Consider the following 21,139-nt stretch of genomic DNA (forward strand, 5'->3'; position numbering starts at 1 on the left):
ACTCAACGCAGGCACGTCAGGGTCGAACTCAACTGCACCTGTGTAGTGCTATTTTGTGTCCGAAGTAACTTGGGAGTAACTCGTTCTTTTTTTTAAGTAACTCTGTAACTGCGAGATACGTTTCCGGATGAATAACTTAGTTATTAACTTAGTTACATTTTTCACATGGTAACTTTGTAACGAGTTCCTTTTGACGGGCAACTTCTCGATCTATGCTTTCAACTGTGCATGCTTTTTGTACGCTACATAAAGTAAGATAATTTTGCCCCTGTGAATTTGTTGCGTGTTTTAAATGCATGCAAGTGAATTCCTAGAGGTGCATATTTTGAGCAAGATTAATGAATTTTTCATGCATGTGTGTTCAACCAGCTTTTAGTGCATATAAATACGGCCTCTACATATGACGCATGCATTATTACTTTCTGGAGGTGTTCTGGGAAGTCGAACCTGTTGGGCATAGCGTCAGGCCTCAGTCGTACGGTTTGGCCCGTTCTGTCGAAGCATTTGTTTTTAAAATGTTTGCTGCAGACCAGGGATGTCGTCGACGGCGTCCAGTCAACCTGCATTGAACAATTTATGCCATCAATTACGGAAGGGATGACAAGGCTAATCCAAGCAAGCAATCGTCGATACCGTGAGCAACAAACTGAGCCGTAGATCCCACACCTGACAAGCGCACTTCAACGCCTGCTGCGTGCCGAGACCCCGTGAACTGCAGGAAGTCTAGACTATCACAATGACTCTATCCAGATAACGTACGGCTTAAAGTTTAACGTTTAGATCTTGAGATACGATTCACAAAGTGCCGCGCACATGCTTCAACAGCAACGTTTTGTCACCCCGCTCGTGGACTAATAAATCACATTTATTTGTAAAACCAAGTCACTTACTTGTGAAATGTCGTCCCCGGTGCCTTGCCAGTACGGTCAGCACACCCATAACCACAGCAGGCGGGCATGACACCACAAAAATGCTACGCAAAGGCGCATGCAGATAATGCAGCTGAGTCGCGGACGGCAATGTTTTGAGCTTCCCAAGATGGCGGCCGGTGACCGTACGGTTGCACCCTCAATCCGCTATCCAGCCTATTACTATAGAGATCAGTGTTGCGAACCGTCCCACAAGGAGGCGATCGCCGTTGTTTTACGCGGGAAATACATGGCAAGATGGCGACTTCGACCCATCTGGGAGAGGCACATAAGTTGTGCTGCGCATGCGCCAGCAAGGACATCACGTGCCAGTTTTTGCCGCCGCCTTGTCGTCAGCTCGCTTCTTGTGCGCATGCCCTAGGACACAGCGGTTTGCCCCTAGGATGAATTTGTGAGGCAAGAAACCCCATGATACAAAACCTCGGTGCATGTCTAGTTTAGCGGCGCCACTCATTTGAACATTGAAATTTACATACCTGAATAAATTATCCACGATGGATCGTAATTCATAATAAATAAGCGCTGGTCGGTTCCAGAAATTCTTCCAGAGAGCATTCTCCTACGGAAATTTTGGGCATCGGAGCGAACGACCATGTACATGCGCCCGTTGTTTACAAATGTGTACCTTCGTCCTCCTCCTCTCGTCTCCCTCTCTTGTACCCCCTTGCCCTTTTCCAGGGAATTCGTTTGGCTACCGGCTAGCCGGGCTAGGGAAGGAACGTGTGATAACAGCTACCATGTTCCTCGGTACGCATTTCTCGAGTTAGCTGCGAACCGTGTTACTTCTGAGTGCGTTCATGGTGGCGCCGCAGGTGACACATGTTCCACGTTGCAAAGGGCATGGAGTGGTCGCTATTTTATTATTTGATTATTAATTTATTATTATTAATTCATTCGCTTAATTTATTATTTCTAAGGTAATACGTGGTTGTGGTGATAGAATTCTATAAAGGCCCAAGAGATTCGAATAGCCTTTTATGGAAGGCAGCTACCTGCCTTTCAATGAAACATCCCTACGCGTTTTCATTTCTCTAATGTCATTACAACATTCCACAAAACAACAAGTTTGAACTGGGAACTTAATTTGTATACGTTCGTATACTGCCGGCTGCCTTATGACATTATTTCAGAACGATAGACTTCTCTCTTTCTTTTTGTAACGGGAGTGGTTGCTTAGCGTTTTATTTATTTACTTATTTTTTTTTGGGGGGGGGGGTAGGGAGCACGTTCCTGGTAACCAAGTTGTGTGTGTGGCAGTGATTACTATTTTGATCCATTCTGCACGAAAGTAAAAAAGGAGGGGGTGCAAAGACGCCAGATGGACACGATCAGTTGCTTACGCAAAGCAGCACAGCATAAGCGTGTTTTCATCGCGCAGTTCCTGTTTTCTTGTTCAGCGGATTACTTCGGTCTTTTTTGAAGGCTTTTGCGTGTCCGTGGGCACTTATATTTCACACATAGTTTCGTGCTTGCTCTCATGTTAACATTGGCAGCCAAAAAAGAAGAAGAAAAGGAGAGATCGATTGGAGCGTGCTCTCTTCCTTGTTTATTCGTTTGTTCTTCATGCTGGAAGTGCACCAGCGATTACGGTGTTTGACAAACTTTGACACCAACGCAGAATGAATCATCAATTATAAATCCGCCACCTTCCATGTCTTTCACTTTGCAAAGTTTCCATGGACCCCATCCATGGTTAAAAGATGTAGTTGGCCTGAAGAAAATATTACGCTCATCCTTGTGGGGAGCACTAAAGTCTTTTACAGAGTATTCAATATTCTTCATCTTGTCCGCTGGATGAAACAATATAACGCTGTAAGGAATGGAGAATGGCCACTTCAAAAGAGAATCCCTCCAGCCCCGACAAATGCGCAAATACAAACCGAGGTAAAGGACGCCATCTCGTTTGTCGATTTCTACTTGTAACATCACAGAGTATCCACAGAAAACGAAACCATCAGAACGACGAAAGGCAATCTTTTCTTCTCCTTCCTTTCGAAACTCTGAAAATCCTTGTATCTGACGGGAAACTTCGTTAGACTCAGACAACCAGACAAGATGTAGACTACTCGTAGCTTCTTCCATAGATTTCATTTTCTGGTTGATGTCGAGAACTACCCTCGCCATTGGTTTCATTTCATTCGCTTCCGTATCCATGTTGATAAACTTCATCGCCTCCTCTGAATGCTGCAGTAACACATGTAGGTCTCGTTTTATGCTCTCCAGGTTTTCGTGACCGTCGTCTAGCCGAGCCAACATACAGGACACATCGGCTATGGTATCTCTAACGCACTGAAGACATCGAGACACATCATTTGAATTCGACTCTACGCATTCCTTTGTTCTTCCATTATCCGAGGAGAAGTTGATAACCTTTTCAGTGATTGCAGAAAAGTTCTTGTGAGTATCTTGCAGCAGTTTTTCTAGTAGAATGCCTGTCTTCGTAACCTCACTGTAAACTTTTGCCTGTTCCTCGTGCTGGTAATGAAACTGTCTGGCGACATTGCTCAGCTCAGCAGCTGCACAATCTTGTTTCTCGAGAATTTTCGACAAGTTCGTGTTCACATCTCCCAACGACGTTTCCAGTGTCCTGTTCACAGCCTCGTCGGAGATTCGCACTTGCTCATGGAACTCCCTTCCAACGTGGCTCAGTGTAGTGTCTAAGTGTTCCTGCTTCTCGAGAATTCTCTTCAGCTGCTGTTCCGTTGAAGTCATCTTCTCTCCGTTTTTTCTTACCGAGGCCAACGTCTCCTTCTGGAACTCGACAAGATCACCATGGAGATAATCCTCACCAGGCAAAGAGTTCCTGCGTTGGCAGCGTTGGGTGTAATGGTTGACAATCTGCCGACGAAGCACCTTGGCATTGCAAAGCTTGCACGTGACAGCTTGGAAATTGCACTCTTTCAGGAAGTGATGCTTCATTTCTTCTACCGTTCCAACGAAACCACACCCATACTTGGTATTCATGCACAATATTATCTGCGTTTCAACGTAACGTCTGTCAACCTTTAACATTTGTACACAACTTTCGTCGAAGCATTCGTTGTCCAGAGGACAACTTCGACCACTTTTGAGTAGACCATCGTAGCAGATTTCGCATAGTGCGTGGGAACATTGTAGAACGTACGTCTTACCCGGAACAACGTTGCATAAACTGCAAGACTGAGTCGGAGGCAGGTCTACAAATTCCACGGGTCGCCAATCCAGCGTTTCGCACACTCCAATGATGTATTTTTCGGACGCCATCTTCCGACACTTGAGCCGATACACCTCAGGCGCTTCTACTCCTTCACTGAGATAGTCGTTAACAAAGACTGACCACCCAAGCAGCACAATGTACTGAAAGTCGAGTGCAATAGGGGTGGATGGTATGTGTCTTATCGATGTCCCTTAGTTTCACGAGTCTGTTCAAGGCCTTCCACCTACCCGTCCGCCCCTATTGTACCCGACTTTCAGTACATTTTGCTGCTTGGGCAAGCAGACACCTTTGCCATTGTACTGAGTCATTCTTATCTCTCTGTCTAGCTCTGATAACTCATCACGCTGTCGCCGTGTGCACGTTTCAATCGAGATGACTGCACTTCGCAGCAATGAATCCTTAATCACCGCGTATCTCACGCAAAGCTTGAAGTCCAGTGATCAATAGCATAGAGTTCCTCTTAGACAACGTCGCTGTCGGGTCGGTTGGCCGGATTGAGTGTCTTTTCCATGTCTCTGCGTGATAGCCTGTAACAGTAGTCGTCGTAGATGTAATTTTGTATTTGTTAATGTGTCTCCAGAGGAAAACGCATTTCCCATGAAAAGCAGGTAAATGGAGTAGGTTTACACGAAAGTCTATTTGTGCCTATTTGCCATTTTATTAAATGTGATAGCATTCTTGGGCTACCCCCTCGGAAACTCACAAAGGCGTGAAATATAAGTAAGCATGGTTGCCACTTGACGAGGTTCATCTTCCATATACCAGTGCAGCAACGTACTCAATACTCAAGAACAAAAAAAAAAAAAAAAATAGAGGGACGGTTAACGCTTAGATCGTCCAAACGCGCGTACGTTTCCAGAACGCCTGGAGGCGAAGGTCCTGTGCCGGTATTCCAGAGGGAAGACTTCAAACAGGAAAGGAAGGAAGAGAGAGAAAGACATAAGGGATCGGGTAAAAAACGGCAATATGCATATATAATCACTTTATACGGTGACTAGCATAGCACATACGTGTATATTGGCTGCAGTCGCGGTTTGTAGCTGTCACGTTGTTTGCCTGTTGCTGTTTTCTCCTACTCGCGGTCTTTCGCGTCGTGATATTTGTTTGTCGCTGATGTTGCCTGCCGCGATTTTTATTTATCGCGGTTTTTGACTCGCGATTTTGACCCAGAACGAAGACGGACGAAGAAGCTCTCTTTCGTAGGTACACTCAGAGAAAAATCTATACCTTTAGAGGTATAGATCGCCTGCTCAATAACTTAGCCCTTCTTAGGTATTATTTTATACCCCGCTTACAGGTATAAAAAATAGTCCTTAACAAAGGGCTATATGCCATACCTTTAGTGGTACAGCTCTATACCCCTGCGAGGGTCTGTACGAGTATACCATCATGGTATTAAATCACACCTAGGCATAGGCATTTTAGAGGAGGGAACTCACATTTGTAGGGAAGTAAAGTATTTGACATACACATACACATACTACAAACACACGCAAACGCATATGGTTGTGAAGTGGAAAGCAAAGCTCGTGCACATTGCTCCCCACGTAAATCATCCCGTAATAAAGTTGTTGTTTTCCCCATGTAAAAAAAAAAAAGAATATGGAGTTAAAGACGAAAGAAAATTTTCAAGGCGCAAGATCGCTCTGCGCAGTCATCAAATGTGCATCGCGATGTATTGTGTGCATCGCGAGATAGACATTTGCAGAGCAACAAATACTAATATACTGGTGGCGACTTGACAAACAGTGGCGCAGCCCTCGTCTGGTATGCAATCCTAGGGGTGAGGACATCTAGATTCAACATTTTAGCAATACAGATATTATGCTGCCATAAACTAACCATGTGGATTCAGATAGTACTGTACTGATGTCTGTGTTTCTTAATTAACTATCCGTTTAACTTAGCTGATACCGTCTCAAGAAAAAATAATAATCACGTGATACAGCACGTTGCGGAAGTAAAGGTATAAAAAACCATAAAGGTATAAAAAAACAGAAGGTAAAAGCAGCCTCATCTATACCGTGAAGGGCATATGGTACCGGATATGAACGCGTGGTGATGAGGTATAAATATGGTACGTTAGTCCTCCTTTATACCTCTTTCATACCCTTGAAAAAGCTTGGAGGTATAAATAGGAAATTTGTACCTCTTCTATACCCTCCAAAGGTATATATCTCAAGCAGAAGGTATAAATGAGGTATAAGAGCACATTATTATACCTTATTTATACCTTTTTTTCTAACAGTGTAGATCAGGCGCCAGACCATAAATAACGAATATGCAACCTACTGTTCAATTGTTTTCCGCGTTGTGTAACACTCAGACAAAGTGTTTCAGTAACAACGTCAAAAGCATAAAAGATGGAAAGCTCGTCGTGGAAAATGTGTGATCAACGATATTTGTCTGTAGCGAGGGAAACATGCAGAGCCAACATGTTCTTTTCACTTTCATCCGGCCTGACTTCACCACACCCACAGCTGACGCTGAACTTCGCGTTACACGAGCCGTAACCGTCCTGTAAATTTTTGTCATAAATAGAACGCGCATGTAGGGTTCACCACACCCTATTACAAAGTAGATTTCCCACTTCGAAAGTTATAGCTAAAAGGTGACACGGAAAGAGGCGTGTAAGCTGTCATTCGCCTTCAAATTATATCAAGCAGCGAAACAAGGAAGACTCACTATATTCTCAATGCTTCAGATGATGATGAAGGCAGCAACGTAACAAACAAAACGACAGGTATCTGAAACAACAGTGAGAGAAAACACCAAGAGGACAGGTCATCGTTTAGTAGGTACGACGTACTACGCATTTTGCTCTCCTCGCCATGCCAGTACTGGACAGCTGTTTCTGCCTTCTTGGGTCTCATCAGCAATACGCATGTGGTGTCAGGACCACAAAGAAGAGACAACTGATTCCAAGGAAGGTCGGTATGAGAATGAATGTTTAATTCCCGCGCTCTCGCGGTTGTCAAGCGGACGGTACCGATGAGAATGCAGAGGATGAAGACGATGCGCTACAGGTGTCCCCCCGCCGTCAGATGCGACGGAGGCGCATCGATGGAGCTGGTCCCCAGGAAACGCGCTTGGGGTTAGGGGCAGGCGAAAAGTCGACGGTCTGGAGGGCAAGGGGAAAGTCTTCGTTCTCCACGAAGGCCGGCTTGACGCGGACGACCGGAACTGTGTCCTGGCGGCCGCCTAGGTCAAGTACCATGGTCTTGGCGGACCGGGAGATGACACGGTAGGGTCCTGTGTAGAGGGGGGGGGGTCTAGGGACTTGCGAGGTGTTGGAGCCCGGAGGAAAACGTGTGTGGCCTCGGCGAGAGCGGCTGAAACGTAAGAGTTCCGGCCAGAAGGGAACCGTGGAGAAGCAGGCCTAAGGGTATTGAAGACGTCACGGAGGAGCGAGACGTGCTCCGAGTGGCTTGCGCCTGGTTTTCAGAGGAGGGAAGTTGTTGGATAACGAGGTCGGCCGGAAGACGTAGGGGTGTGCCGAAAACGAGCTCGGCGGCGGAGCAACCTAAGTCCGGTTTGTGGCATGCTCGAACGTGCAGCAGAATGAGTGAGAAAGCGCTGGTGCACTTTTCGGGATGGCGAAGGGCACGGAAACAGCTTTTCATCTGCCGGTGGAAGCGTTCTACCAGACAATTGCCACAAGGATGGTAGGCAGTAGTGCGTGTGCGCGTCGTGCCCAGAATACCGCAGAGCTCATGGAAGAGGGAAGGCTCGAATTGAGCCCCGCGGTCGGTGACGATTTGGTCAGGGGTCCCGAATCGGCAGATCCAGGCGTCGAGAAGAGCGTGGGCCACGGTTTCGGCACGCATGTCGATGATGGGCACCGGTTCTGGCCACCTGGTGAAACGATCCACTATGGTGAGGATGTAGCGGAAACCCGATGAGTAAGGTAGAGGAGCGACAAGGTCGATGTGGATGATCTGGAATCTGCGGTCCGGTGGAAGGAACTTGCCGGGCGGCGGGCGCGTGTGCCGGACGATCTTCGTTCGTTGGCAGGTGATACAGCGAGAGGTCCAGACTTGGATGTCCTTGGCCATGCCCGGCCATACGTAGCGGTCACCGATCAGGCGTCTGGTTGCCCGAATACCAGGATGGGAAACGTCATGAAGGGCGTGGAAGGTTTGGCGGCGGAGACTGGATGGAACGAACGGCCGATGAACGCCGGTTGATATGTCGCATATGATGGTGGAGGCGGTGCCGGGAAGAGCGACCTCTTCCAACTGTAGCGATGTTTGCTGGGACGCTCGAAGCGCCCTGAGCTCTTCGTCGGCGCGCTGTTCAGATGCGAGACGTTCAAGCGAAAAGATTTCGGGCGGAAAGGCGTTGATACGGCTGAATGCGTCCGCGGGTACGTTAGCCTGGCCGCTGATGTGCGTGGACGTCACTTGGAATTCCGCCAAAAAGGCTAGCTGCCGGATTTCCCGGAGTGTGGTGCTTTGACGGCTAGCCTGAAAGGCGTGGACGAGTGGCTTATGGTCCGTATAAAGTATAAAAGATCGGCCTTCCAGAAAGTAGCGGAAGTACTTGACGGCAGCGAACGCAGCGAGGAGTTCGCGGCCGAAGGCGCTCTAGCGTTGTTGGGCCGGCGAGAGTTTCACGGAAAAGAAGGAAATGGGTTGCCACTGCTGGTTGAGGTGCTGCTGGAGCACGGCTCCGATGGCTGAGCCGGACGCACCCACCGCTAGTGATGTGGGCGCATCATCATTTTGTGAGTGCCCGACGTCGGTCCTGCTGTTGTTTGTTTGTTAGTATGTATCTGTCACGTTCGTGGCGCTGTTCAAGCTTTGTTTTCTTTGCAAAAATTCAGACTTTATGAGATTAAGCTGTCCGAGTAGAAGTGACTTTCCCTGCTCGCTTAAGATAAATTGTGTGTCCTTTTTTTGTGCTTTCTTCACGCAGCGACAATGCAATTGAGTATTTAGCGTTATGCAATAATTATCTGATAGCAGAAATGGGAGTCTTTGTCACAGTTTATTAGCGTGTGCCTCGTTATTTTTTTTTTTCTCTCGTATAGCTATGCGAGCAAAAGTGCGTGTAATTTTCGCTGCTCTTTTCTTATTTTCTCTACTTTTACGTAGAAGAAAGCCTCCTGGTAAAAGCTGAATAGTGTTCTATCAGTGGAAGTGGGGTTGTTTGTTTGATTTTGTTGAGTGTTCGATATCTTGATGAAGTAAGCAGTGCTTAATTTTGCAGTCATGGGTTTTTGAGCAGAAATGCTGGTATCTGAGCACGGAGTAGAAATTCCTATATTACTCTGCTCCCTAAGAAACTTTGTACGTCGTTTTCCGAGCAAACCGCGTTTAGTTTACGCGAAATAGAAAAATGAAGTTGTGTATGCTCTATATGATTTTCTGTCGCAGGCTTAGGCCTTTTCCCCGATGAGCAGTATTTTGTATGCGATGTCGCATGTTCGGAACACCACAGCGAACACCCCTCCGACTGGAATGGAAATGTCGAAACGCCCTCTCACTTTATTTCTGCTAAAGGCCGCCAGGGTGGCTCCCCTCTTGCTCCGCCGGTTGAAGCGGCGTTCCAGTTAACTCTGCTTCGAGCTGTACGTGCCGCAGCTGCGTTAGCGCAACAGAACGAACCTCAGGACCACTGCTTTAGGTACGTTCATGATCGGAGTGCTCAATACTTGATCCCGTGAGATTCCTTACGACGCAGGAAACAATCCAAGTGTTTGTGTGGCGTCTGTGCTTCCCAGGAACCCGATGAGTAGCTATATGCTGCAGTGCTGGTGAAGTGGTAGAGTTGTGCAATGACGGCGAAGTACAGTGTAAGCACGCATCGCACTTTCTTCCCAGTTCTCTGTCTTCGGCCAGAACTTCTGGTGGTGTATCCACCGCAGTATTGCAGCACGATCACAGTCTTCGTCTATTGTACCCACGATAGATAGGCACGTTGAGCCATCCTTATTTTCGTAGTTGTCGTCGTTGTTTGCACACACGACGAATGCCCCATGAAAGTTACGAAGGCTCTAACCAACTGTGCAACTCAAGGGCCTGGTTAGAATTAGAATGATTGTCAGGAAACTAACTGTGCTACATGTTTAGGAAAGTGTCCTTTCTTTTTACAGCTACGTAAGGTTCACTGCTTATTGTGTGTTTACAAGCTGAGTTTGGAGATTCCTTGGACCGAGAAACAGACGACAGATACCTGGGTGTGTCGTCCGCGTGATTCGCCAACGTTTTTCCATCCCGGTCCTATCAGGGCTATCATCTTTAGTGTGCCTCATTTCCTTTTCACATCTACACCACAACAGACTTGTGTAGTTTCCAATTGAGAAGTGAGAAACAGAATATGTGTTACCACAGTAATCCCGAGAAGTGCAAAGAAATATGCAGGAGCAATAAACTACCTGGCCATAAATGACAGTTATATTTTTAATGGTAGTGTAATGCTTCTTATCGTTGGCATAGCATGTGAGGGATATAACACGTCAAATAATTTCAGGTAATGTTTCATAACTCACTAATGGTACAGTTACACCTCGTTATCATAGTAAGTGATACATCTGTCTGGGAACGTCCACAATTTGTCATTCCCACGGAAGATTGTTGTGCCTTGATACAGCAAAACAAATTTTGACACCTGTCATTGATCCAATTTTTTTAGCACCACTGTTTTGAAAACAGCTTTCAAGACTAACTTCAGAGATCCTTGGCAGAGCATTACCTCTTGTCTATGTATTATAATAATTATTATAATGACAGGCAATAAGTTACGCAAATGTGAATAAATATTTGTGTTGACTGAGTGTTGACCATTCAAGAGCCATTGCACAAGTCCACATCCAACTCTTCATGCACAGATATTTATTATTTGCTATGCACAGACAGTTATCAGCGTGCACCACACTGCAATGTACCTCGGGATCTGAAGAGGGGACTCACAAAAAAACAGCTTCGTAAGTACTTCAATTGCAATGAAAATCTAGAATTGTGTTCCTTACATTTCTGGACGGTTTCATGAACTTCGGGTAATTAACATGGGGTAGACGAGTTCCACCTTCATACCTTTTCCAAACGCACAATCAGTAGTTCACCGAGAACCTCAAGCTTAGGGGGGCGTTGCAAAAAAAAGAAAAAAGAACTGGAGCTGCGGTTACATTATAACAGTGGTACACAGGAAAAAAACTCGGGGTGTTGTCGGGGATCTCGATCGATCTCTGGGCACAACCAAGTGTAAAATTTTGGAAGGGTTAGTACATCCTGAAAGACCCTCATGCCTCAGACCCCACTACTCGAATAATGCACCTCCCTTTTACAGTAAGAGGCCTCTTACCATCAACGGCATATCCTATCAAAGCTCACAGGTTAGCAAATTTGGCGAATGCTTATGTGACAGTGTCTCTTGAATATGCAGCTTTTCTGTTGAATTGGCACTACATCTCTGGCAGCCCCTTTAATGTCTGGAGGTAGGTGCATCATTTTACATTTAACCAGCAGTAATGTATAGCATTGCATAAAAGGAAGCAAGGGCTTAATCTCAACGCTGCATCAGCATCATTCATCATCTCACAATAAAGTTGCTGTTGTCAGCCTCTGCACAAACATTTGGGTGGACCTGAAAAAGACTTTTTTCCTCTTCTTTGGTTTTCGTTTCCTTCTTTCAAGTTATTTTGTCTTGGCATGTAGCTGTGAGATGTCAGTAGAAGCCATGAAGTCATTCTCTTTACTTCTTCAACATGGATGAAGAAAGCACTGTTCTGGAAGATCCTAATTTGTCAGCGGCGTAGTAAAGGACTTAGTGTAAAAACAGGTCTCTCAGCAAAATTGTCGTGCACACACGTACATTGTTTGATGCCGTTTCATGGATGGATGGGACTTGGATCTGCAGCACCTGGTCCCTCTATGACACAGAACGTCAAAAGTGCACCTCAAGTTGGCTACGACAACCGCAAAAACCGCCGCCCTACAGCACACAAACAGTTCACAAACAGCGAGATAGAAGGAAACTGGGAAGTGGTTTATGGCGCTTATGTTACGGACAGAGGTACTACTTGTATATAGTGCCTGTTTCTAACACCAGCATACAGACAGCGTCAGTTCCTCCTTTTAGTGATCGGGGTTCATAGTTTGCATAGTTCGTCACTCCGGACGGACTTTTCGAATTCAAGGTTATGCCTTTCGGCCTTTGCACAGCACCAGCGACGTTCCAGCGTATTATGGATACAGTTCTCGCCGGGTTGAAGTCGCAAACCTGCCTGGTGTACCTCGACGATCTTGTCCTCTTCGCAAGAACATTCAAAGAACATGTTGAACGGCTAAAGCAAGTCCTCGAGGCTATCAGAACTGCAGGGCTGACGTTGAAGCCTCAGAAGTGTCGATTCGGCTAGAGGAACTCAGATTTCTCGGTCATCTCGTGAGCAGCGATGGCGTACGCCCCGACCCCGAGAAGACGGCGGCCATCGCAAATTACCCCTTTCCTTCTACCGTGAAAGACGTTCGAAGCTTTCTTGGCCTTTGCGCCTACTACCGACGATTCATTCCGAACTTTTCAAGAATTGCGTCACCCCTAAATGCCCTCACGAAGGACGGATCCACGTTTATCTGGAGTGAAGCCCAACAACATGCGTTTGATGAATTGAAGACGCGTCTACAGACCGCACCCGTGCTTGCCCACTTCGATCCAAACGCCGAAACAGAAATACACACTGACGCAAGCAACGATGGTCTAGGAGCCGTGCTCATTCAACTTCACGACGGCGTCGAACGTGTCATCGCTTACGCAAGCAGAACGCTAACCAAGGCAGAGAAGAAGTATTCGACGACCGAAAAAGAGTGCGTTGCACTCATATAGGCCATCACAAAGTTGCGTCCCTACCTGTACGGACGGCCGTTCAAGGTGGTAACAGACCACTATTCTCTGTGCTGGCTGGCTGGTTTAATGGACCCCTCAGGACGCCTAGCGAGATGGAGCCTCCGATTACAGTAGTATGACGTAACCGTCACTTACAAGTCAGGAAGAAAACACAACGACGCCGACTGCCTGTCCCGAGCACCACTCCAGCGACAGGACGGACAACAGCGTCGAGGACGACAAGGCATTCCTCGGTCTAATGAGCGCGACTACCATCTCTACCAAGCAGTACAACCAGAGGCGAGAGTTTTCATTTTCCCAGGGGGGGGGGGGAGGCAAGGGCGCACCGCGAAATAACTACTCTGGCGGGGGTGGGGGAGTTTGGAGTTTTCTGGCGCAAGGATATCGAAGATCAAGCTGCGCCGTATAATGGTATGTAGGTGTATCGTAGTCACTGTGATGTCTTGTGGTTTTACTAAAATATGATATTGTTGGGTTTTCCTGCAATATTTAATAATGTATACACGTACTAATGTCAGATAACAAGTCACGTCACACGTCATTGTCCGTAACATTGAACCACAGGGATGTGATCCCTTATAGGTATATATGGTGGCCAATGTATAGATAAGTAGTTCTACGTGATGCATTCAAGGCAGATAGTCGAACTTAGTATATTAGGGGTACTGAGCTGCGGAACTTTGGAGAAACACCAGGCAAGGGAGTTGCCCATATTCCTCTGCTTCGCGTACGAAACTTCGGCGGTTCTCCTGGCGAGGGGATCACCCAGCCCTCTACCCGAAGGGATTCCAAGGGTGCTCCAGGCGAGGGAGTCACCAATATTCCTCTGTTCTGATGAACTTCGGAGCACACTCAGGCGAGGGCCTACGTCCCTGTTCCTGCGGGTTCAGTGTTCAGAGCGAAGTTTACTGGGCGATCACTGAGTTGAAACAATGTCAGACGTATTGGAGGAGCTTGATGTCCTTAAGGAAGTTTAGTACAAAGTCAAACTCCACAAGCGGTTCATCTCCTATCAGGAGCGCAGGATGAAGTGGAATGAGCATATCGTAGATCTGTTTAAAATGCTTTCGTCGGAGCCGTTCATATACAGGGCATATCAGCAAGAAATGGAGTACTGTGAGGATGTCATCGCAGAATTCGCAGCGAGGCGGGTCCTCTCTTTTAAGAAGATATGTATGGGTAAGAAAGGTGTGACCTGCACGCAGCCTGCACAAGGTCACTTCTCTTCTGCGATCCATTCTGTTAGAAACATTTGTCAATGACAATGTTGGCTTTATCATGTGCAGCTTGTTTCTGACTTGTTCATTCCAGTTTCGCTGCCAGTCACAATGCAGAGCTTTCTGCACTGCTCTTTTGAAGTCATGCAGCAGAATTCTTTGTTCCGTGATATTCCCTGAAAGTGCCTGTGCAGCCTCATGGTCTGCAAGTTCATTTCCTTTAATTCCTATGTGACTTGGAACCCACATAAATTTCACCGCATGTCCCATCATCGAAAGTGTTAGAACACTATTTTGGATATTCTTCACCAAATAATTATTTGTTTGCTCGGTGGACGTTATAGCTAAAAGTGAGCTCAAGGAGTCCGTATATATGACAGGCGATTTAACACTGTGTTCCTTTATGCTGTCTAACGCCATGTTAATTGCATACAGTTCTGCCGTAAAAATGCTGCAAAGCTTATTTAATTTCGTCAATCGCTTAAATGTACTAGCAACGAAAGCACACGCAACTCCAGTTTTGCCTTTTGCACCATCAGTATAAAATTCGTCGTGCTTCCCGTAACCGTCCTTTATGGCAAGAAATTCTTGTTTGATGGCCTGCGGATTGACCGCTTTCTTATCATATTTAGTTAGTGCAAGGTTACATGAGAACCTCTTTCTCTCCCACGGAGCTGTACTGGCAACTGCTCCAAAGAGGGGGTTCTGGAAGTCCAGGAAGTTCACCTGTTGAGCATTTTGTTCCAATCTCATACTTAATGGGAGAATTACTCTTGGTTTATTTGCGAAGAGTCTTTTCTATCGGGTTTCAGTAATGCATCCATGTGCAGGGTTTTCTGGTTGACTCCTTATTTTCGCAGCGTACATGAAAGAAAGGAATTGCCTTCGCCTTCTAAGGCTGCAAACGCCTGACTCTGCGTAAAGACTCTCCACTGGAGTGGTACGGTATGCTCCCGTCGCCAGGCGAAGAGCTTGGTTTTGTATGGGGTCAAGAATTTTCAATGCTGATGGTCTAGCTGACCCATAAACTGCAGCTCCATAGTCAAGTATTGGACGTACAGCGGATTTGTAAATTTCCACCATTGTGTCTTTGTCCGCTCCCCATGATTTATGTGATATTATCTTCATTATATTAAGAGCTCTATTACATTTCTGTTTGATGTGTTTGATGTGTGGTATGAATGTCAGCTTATGGTCGAAGGTAACACCAAGAAACCTGTGCTCTGTTCGTATTGGGAGTTCACGCTTGTTTAGCTTAAGGGTCGGATTTAGGAGCATTCCCCTTTTGCGCGAAAAAACCATACATGTAGACTTCTCAGCCGAGAAACGAAAGCCATTTTCGTCCGCCCAGTTCCCAATTGTCTCTCCGCCCCGCGGAGGTTAACCGAGTTGTACGACAGTTGGACGTCATCCACATAAAGTGAAAATGGGATGTTTTGAGGTATAGCCTTAGATATAGAATTAATTTTCATTATAAAGAGCGTGACACTTAAAACACATCCCTGCGGGACTCCGTTCTCTTGAATAAAGCGTCGAGAGTATGTGGTTCCCAGGCGTATTAGGAACGTACGATCTTGAAGAAAGCTTTCGAGGAACCTGATCATACGTCCACAGATTCCGTATGACCTAAGATCTCGTAGGATTCCATATCTCCAGACAGTATCATATGCTCTCTCCAAGTCGAAGAATACTGAGATGCAATACTGGTTTCGTATGAACGCTTCCCGAATTTGTGTCTCCAGACGTACTAGGTGGTGTATTGTCGACAGACCCCCGCGGAAGCCGCATTGGTATTTATTAAAAACGCCCTTATCCTCTAATACGTACACTAAGCGGTTGTTAACCATACGTTCCATAATTTTTGCTACCGAACTGGTCAGTGCAATCGGTCTGTAACTGCTAGGTAATGATGGTTCCTTTCCAGGTTTGAGTATGGGTACGATAACTGCTTCTCTCCATCCAGAAGGTAACTTCCCTTCCCTCCATATCTGGTTGAAAAATTTTAAAAGTGTAGCCTGTGACTCAACTGAGAGGTGTTTGATCATATCAACGTGTATGGAGTCCATCCCAGGGGCTGTTTTCTTAGCAATGCACAAAGCCTGTTCAAATTCGTCAAACGTGAAATCTGTGTTATAGGGTTCAGTATCAAATGTGCTAGTGACGATACGTTTATTTTCTTCTCTGCTCTTGTATTTTAAAAAACGTGGACTGTAGTGTGACGAACTAGATATCTCTTGAAAATATTCACCCAGGGCATCTGCTTGTTCGTCTAGGTTCTTGCAAGGTACTCCATTCACATGAATCATAGGCATCGTAAAACCTCGATAACTACCTCGGATTTTTTTAGCCTATCCCATATAACTTTAGATGGGGTGTTGCGATTAAGAGATGTAAGAAATTCGTGCCAAGATTTTCTTTTGGCTTTTCGTTGAGTGTGCCGCGCTGCAGCACGCTTCCTCTTGAAATCTATAAGATTTTCCAGCGTTGGGAACTTGCGAAATTTTCCCCAAGCTTTCCTCTGTTCCTTAAATGACTTTTTACATTCATCAGTCCACCAGGGTTTAGGACGTTTAGGTAGGGAGGTTGTTGTTTTTAGAATAGTTTTTCCAGCAGCGTGTATTATTGCCTCCACAATGTTTTGATTCGCCTCGTCGATTGTCATACCAGAGGATAACGGTCCCAATAAGCATATTTTTTGGAAAGCTTCCCAATCTGCGCGGGACAGTTTCCACCTCTGCGGCCGCGTTACAAGAGAATTACAATGTTGTACATACTTCAAGTTTGTCGGGAAATGATCGCTTCCATAAGGATGGTCATTCACTGACCATTCAAAGAGTTGAAATATCGATGCTGTGCAGAACGATACATCTAAACACGAGAAGGTATGATGTGCAGCATTATAATAAGTAGGTGCTCCCATGTTCAGCACGCACAAAGAATGGGCATGTATTACATTTATTTTCAATATGTTTACCACGTGCGTCATATCTGTTGCTACCCCACAAGGGGTTATGTGCGTTAAGATCACCGAGAACCACAAATGGTTGTGGGAGTTGCAACAGAAGTCGCTCTAGTTCCAGGGGATCAAAGTCAAAATCTGGAGGGATGTACAAGGAGCATAGAGTAAAAACTTGATCGATGCAGATCTGCACTGCAACTGCCTCAAAACCTGTGACAAGAGGAATTTCTTTTGCTGGTAAATTTTTCTTTGTAAGTATTGCCACGCCTCCAGAGGGGCGCCCTGTGTTAGTCCTCGCTTTAGAGAAAAGATTAAAGTATTTGAATGGGTTTATGTTATTTCCGGGAAGAAAAGTTTCTTGTAGGCATATAGCCACTGAATTGTACCTTTCAGTTATGGCATATACGTAATCCAAGTTGCTCCGTAAGCCTCGGCAATTCCACTGTGTAATGGAAATACTCATTATTAGAAGTGTGCCTTTCTAAAGGCAAAGTAATTTTGTTACGCTATATTTAAAATTTCAACAACTTATTTAAGTTGTTGTCGTGCCTCTTCCTCTGCCTTTTGAACGTTTCCCTTTTGAAGCCTCTGTTCGGCCATGGAAGCTAGATGTACTCGACACTGACTTCAGCGATGCACGGTCATCTGCATCCGAAAGTTCCATGGGTTGTTGACTTCCCTCTACTGTCACCATTGACTTCCCCCCAGAAGATGGGGTGGGGACAGCCTCCGAAGAGGTTTCTTCACTGGACTCCGTTTGGCAGGCTACGGAGACTGGCTGCAGTCTCTGCGTACTCCGCCTAGTCTTTTGGGGAATGTTGGGTTGAGACTCCGGCTTAGAATGTGTCCGAGTCTCAACGCACGTCGGGGGTGGGGCCATTCCCCTTCGCACCACCTCCGCAAAGGATCCAACTCTTTGGAAATCAAGCTGTGATTTTGCCGCTTTATACGATATGTTTTGTATTGTTTTAATCTTTAGAATTTCTTTCTCCTGTTGCCATCGAGGGCATGACCTTGAAAAAACTGGGTGATCGCCTGCGCAGTTTAAGCATTTAACTGCATTAGTACAAGATTCAGGTACATGGTCTTTTCGGCGGGGGTGGGGGGTGGAGATATATGTTTTTTAAGAAAAAAAAGAAAGGTAAGCCAGATGGATGTCGACGTGTTATTAAAAAAAAAAGTAAAAGGGGGAAGACAAAAAAGGCAAAGAAAAAAGAAAGCAAAAGAAAACAAAAAGAAGGAAAGAAAAGGAAAAGAAAAACGGATATGCGTTCCGAAGATTCTACCGTTACACCTCACTGGCAGCTGCTGGTACCTTTTCGACTGCCTCGTTTCATTGATCTAATTGCTTTGGGCGAAATGCAGGCTATGTGTTGTGTCATCCTCTGCGTTTCTTCGCCTCACCTTCTACTGCGATAATGAGTATGGTGGGCGGATACATATTTTACAAATTGCAAGATGCATTTTTGGGGTTGGTGCCTCTTCGCTCTTTTGACCCGGGCGCGACGAGCCCCAAAGGTTGGTGTCAGTCTCTTAGCGGGACTTCCCGGGGGAGGCGGCGCCCCCCTTAGTTCATGTTCCGGGGGGAGGCAAGCCCCCCCCCCCCCCCCGCAGTCGGCGCTTAAGAGTACAACGACCCCGAATTGAAAACACTCGTCGACTATCTGCAGGGCCGCGCCGATAATGTTCATCCTACCTTCAGCAGATCACTCCCAAGTTTTACCCTACGTAATGGTGTCCTCTATAAAGAAAACCACGCACCACAAGGCGCTACGTGGCTTCTTGTTGTGCCTGGGGGCCATGCGCATCGAGATTCTTGAATCCTGCCACGACTAACCGTCATCAGGTCATCTGGGATACAGCCGGACACTGGCACGTATAAGGGAAAAGTACTACTGGCCAAAACTGGCCAAGACCGTACACCACTGCGTAAGGACGTGCCGGGAATGCCAACGACGAAAAGCGGCGCCGGTACGACCTTCTGGGTACCTTCCGCCAATCGCACCGCCGTCGGCGCCGTTCGAGCAGATTGGGATGGATCTACTCGGGCCCTTCCCACGTTCGCCTTCCGGAAATCGTTGGATAATCGTCGCCACCGACTACGTGACAACGCTATGCTGAGACTAACGCACTTCCACAGGGCACAGCAACAGAAGTAGCGAAGTTCTTCATCGAGAACGTACTACGGCACGGAGCTCCGACCGCCTTAATCACCGATAGGGAACGGCATTTACAAGCAGGCTAACACAAGAAATCCTTCGACTCAGCCACACCGTTCACCAGAGGACAACGGCGTACCATACGCAGAGGAACGGTCTCACCGAACGCCTAAACAAAACCCTTGCAGACATGATTTCGATGTACGTCGACGTCGAGCACAAGACATGGGACGAAATGCTCCCTGATGTCACGTTCGCCTATAACACGGCTGTCCAGGAAACAACGGGATTCACACCGTTCCGCCTTGCACACGGAAATGACGCATCGACTATGCTGGACGCGATGCTGCCCCACGAACCCAGTGATGTGGAAAACGACGCTCTGGACTTCACACAGCGAGCAGAAGAAGCCTGCCAGCTGGCCAGACTACGCATTGGTGAACAACAACGCGTCGATGAAAGAAAATACAATTTGCGCCGACGAGACGTACGCTTCAGTCCAGGCAAGTCCGCCTCAGCATTCGTCATACCATCCGAAGGCGTAGTGCACGGAAGACGCCTTTCACATCCAACCTCCTCCACAGCTGCGGAACTCTATGCCATCCTTTTCTTTCTACAACACATCGCTGATTTTACACCCCGGGAATGGGCAGTCTTTACAGACTCCAAATCTGCACTTCAAGCAATTGAAAATTCCGGCATACGAGGCCCATCCGCACCCCTAGTCACAGATGTGTTAATGGCTTACCACACTATCTACGCCGCAGGCCACAGGCTAGTTCTCCAGTGGGTTCCAGCCCATTGTGGTGTCGTGGGGAATGAGCAGGCCGACAGCGCCGCAGAAGCAGCACTCTCGTATCGGAAACGGACCCGTATTGTTCTGCTGAGAGGAGACCGCCGTTCAATTCTGCGACGCCTAGTGACACCCCTGGCTTCCCGCCAACGGACAACCGACATTCTTCCGCCCTCTACGTTGAGCAGAGTTGATCCAACGCTCGCTTTCCGCATGCCACGAAACACCTCTCGTCAAGATGCTGCATCAATCTACCGAATGCGCCTCGATGTGTCGTTTACAACTCAGTGGCTTTACCGCTTGAGACAAGTTGACTCTCCCACCTGCTGCCACTGTGGTGCTCTTGAGGATCTGGAGGATATTCTTTTTCATTGCGCTCACTACCAACCTTCCCGAACCACACTCTCCGAGTCTCTTCGTCAGCTGGACTCTCGCCCTTTCTCCCTATCGAAACTGCTTGGTCCCTGGCCCAATCCAGCCCAGCAACGCACTGCGCTCAAAGCTCGTCTGACATTTCTGGACACCATCGGGCTTCGATCGTTATTGTGAAAGGGCTCGTTATTTTATTCCACCCATTCCAACCAGCAATGGGGTAGAGTATCGCCTGTGGCGATGAAACTCCCCACTCTCCAAGGTCAAAAATAAAGTTGTTGTTGTTGTTCAGTCCAGGCGACTTGGTATGGGTTTGGACGCCGATTCGACGACGAGGCCTGAGCGAGAAGTTACTGAAGCGGTACTTCGGTCCCTACAAAGTACTTCGACGCATTGGAGACCTGGATTACGATGTGGCACCTGAGGGCAGTGCTCCCTCTCGACGACCCCCGAGGACTGAAATAGTTCACGTCGTCTGACTCAAGCCGTACTACAGCAGGTAGCGCTGAAGATTGGCTGGAAGGAGACAACATGACAAAAAAAAAAGAAAAAGAAGGAGAAGAAACGGCATCGAGACGATGCCAAGTCGACGGAGGGGCAATGCCACGAATCATCATCGAGAAACTTCCAGGGCAGGCACGAAACGGTACATCTCATCTCGGCGCATGCT

General features: G+C 46.9%; 1 protein-coding gene across 1 annotated transcript; it reads right to left on the reverse strand.

The window, feature by feature from the left end:
- Window positions 1-2,448: 2,448 nt before the first annotated feature.
- LOC135368040 (uncharacterized) lies at window positions 2,449-4,419 on the reverse strand. The gene has a single exon (XM_064601120.1). It carries the CDS (start codon window positions 4,170-4,172, stop codon window positions 2,514-2,516), a length of 1,659 nt encoding a protein of 552 aa, XP_064457190.1. The 5' UTR covers window positions 4,173-4,419; the 3' UTR covers window positions 2,449-2,513.
- Window positions 4,420-21,139: the final 16,720 nt, after the last annotated feature.

This window comes from Ornithodoros turicata, chromosome 9, assembly GCF_037126465.1.
Source record: "Ornithodoros turicata isolate Travis chromosome 9, ASM3712646v1, whole genome shotgun sequence".
NCBI lineage: Eukaryota > Metazoa > Arthropoda > Arachnida > Ixodida > Argasidae > Ornithodoros > Ornithodoros turicata.

What these genes read in the sequence shown, in the direction of transcription:
- LOC135368040 (XM_064601120.1), bottom strand. Translation starts at nt 4,172, where the DNA reads ATGGCGTCCGAAAAATACATCATTGGAGTGTGCGAAACGCTGGATTGG.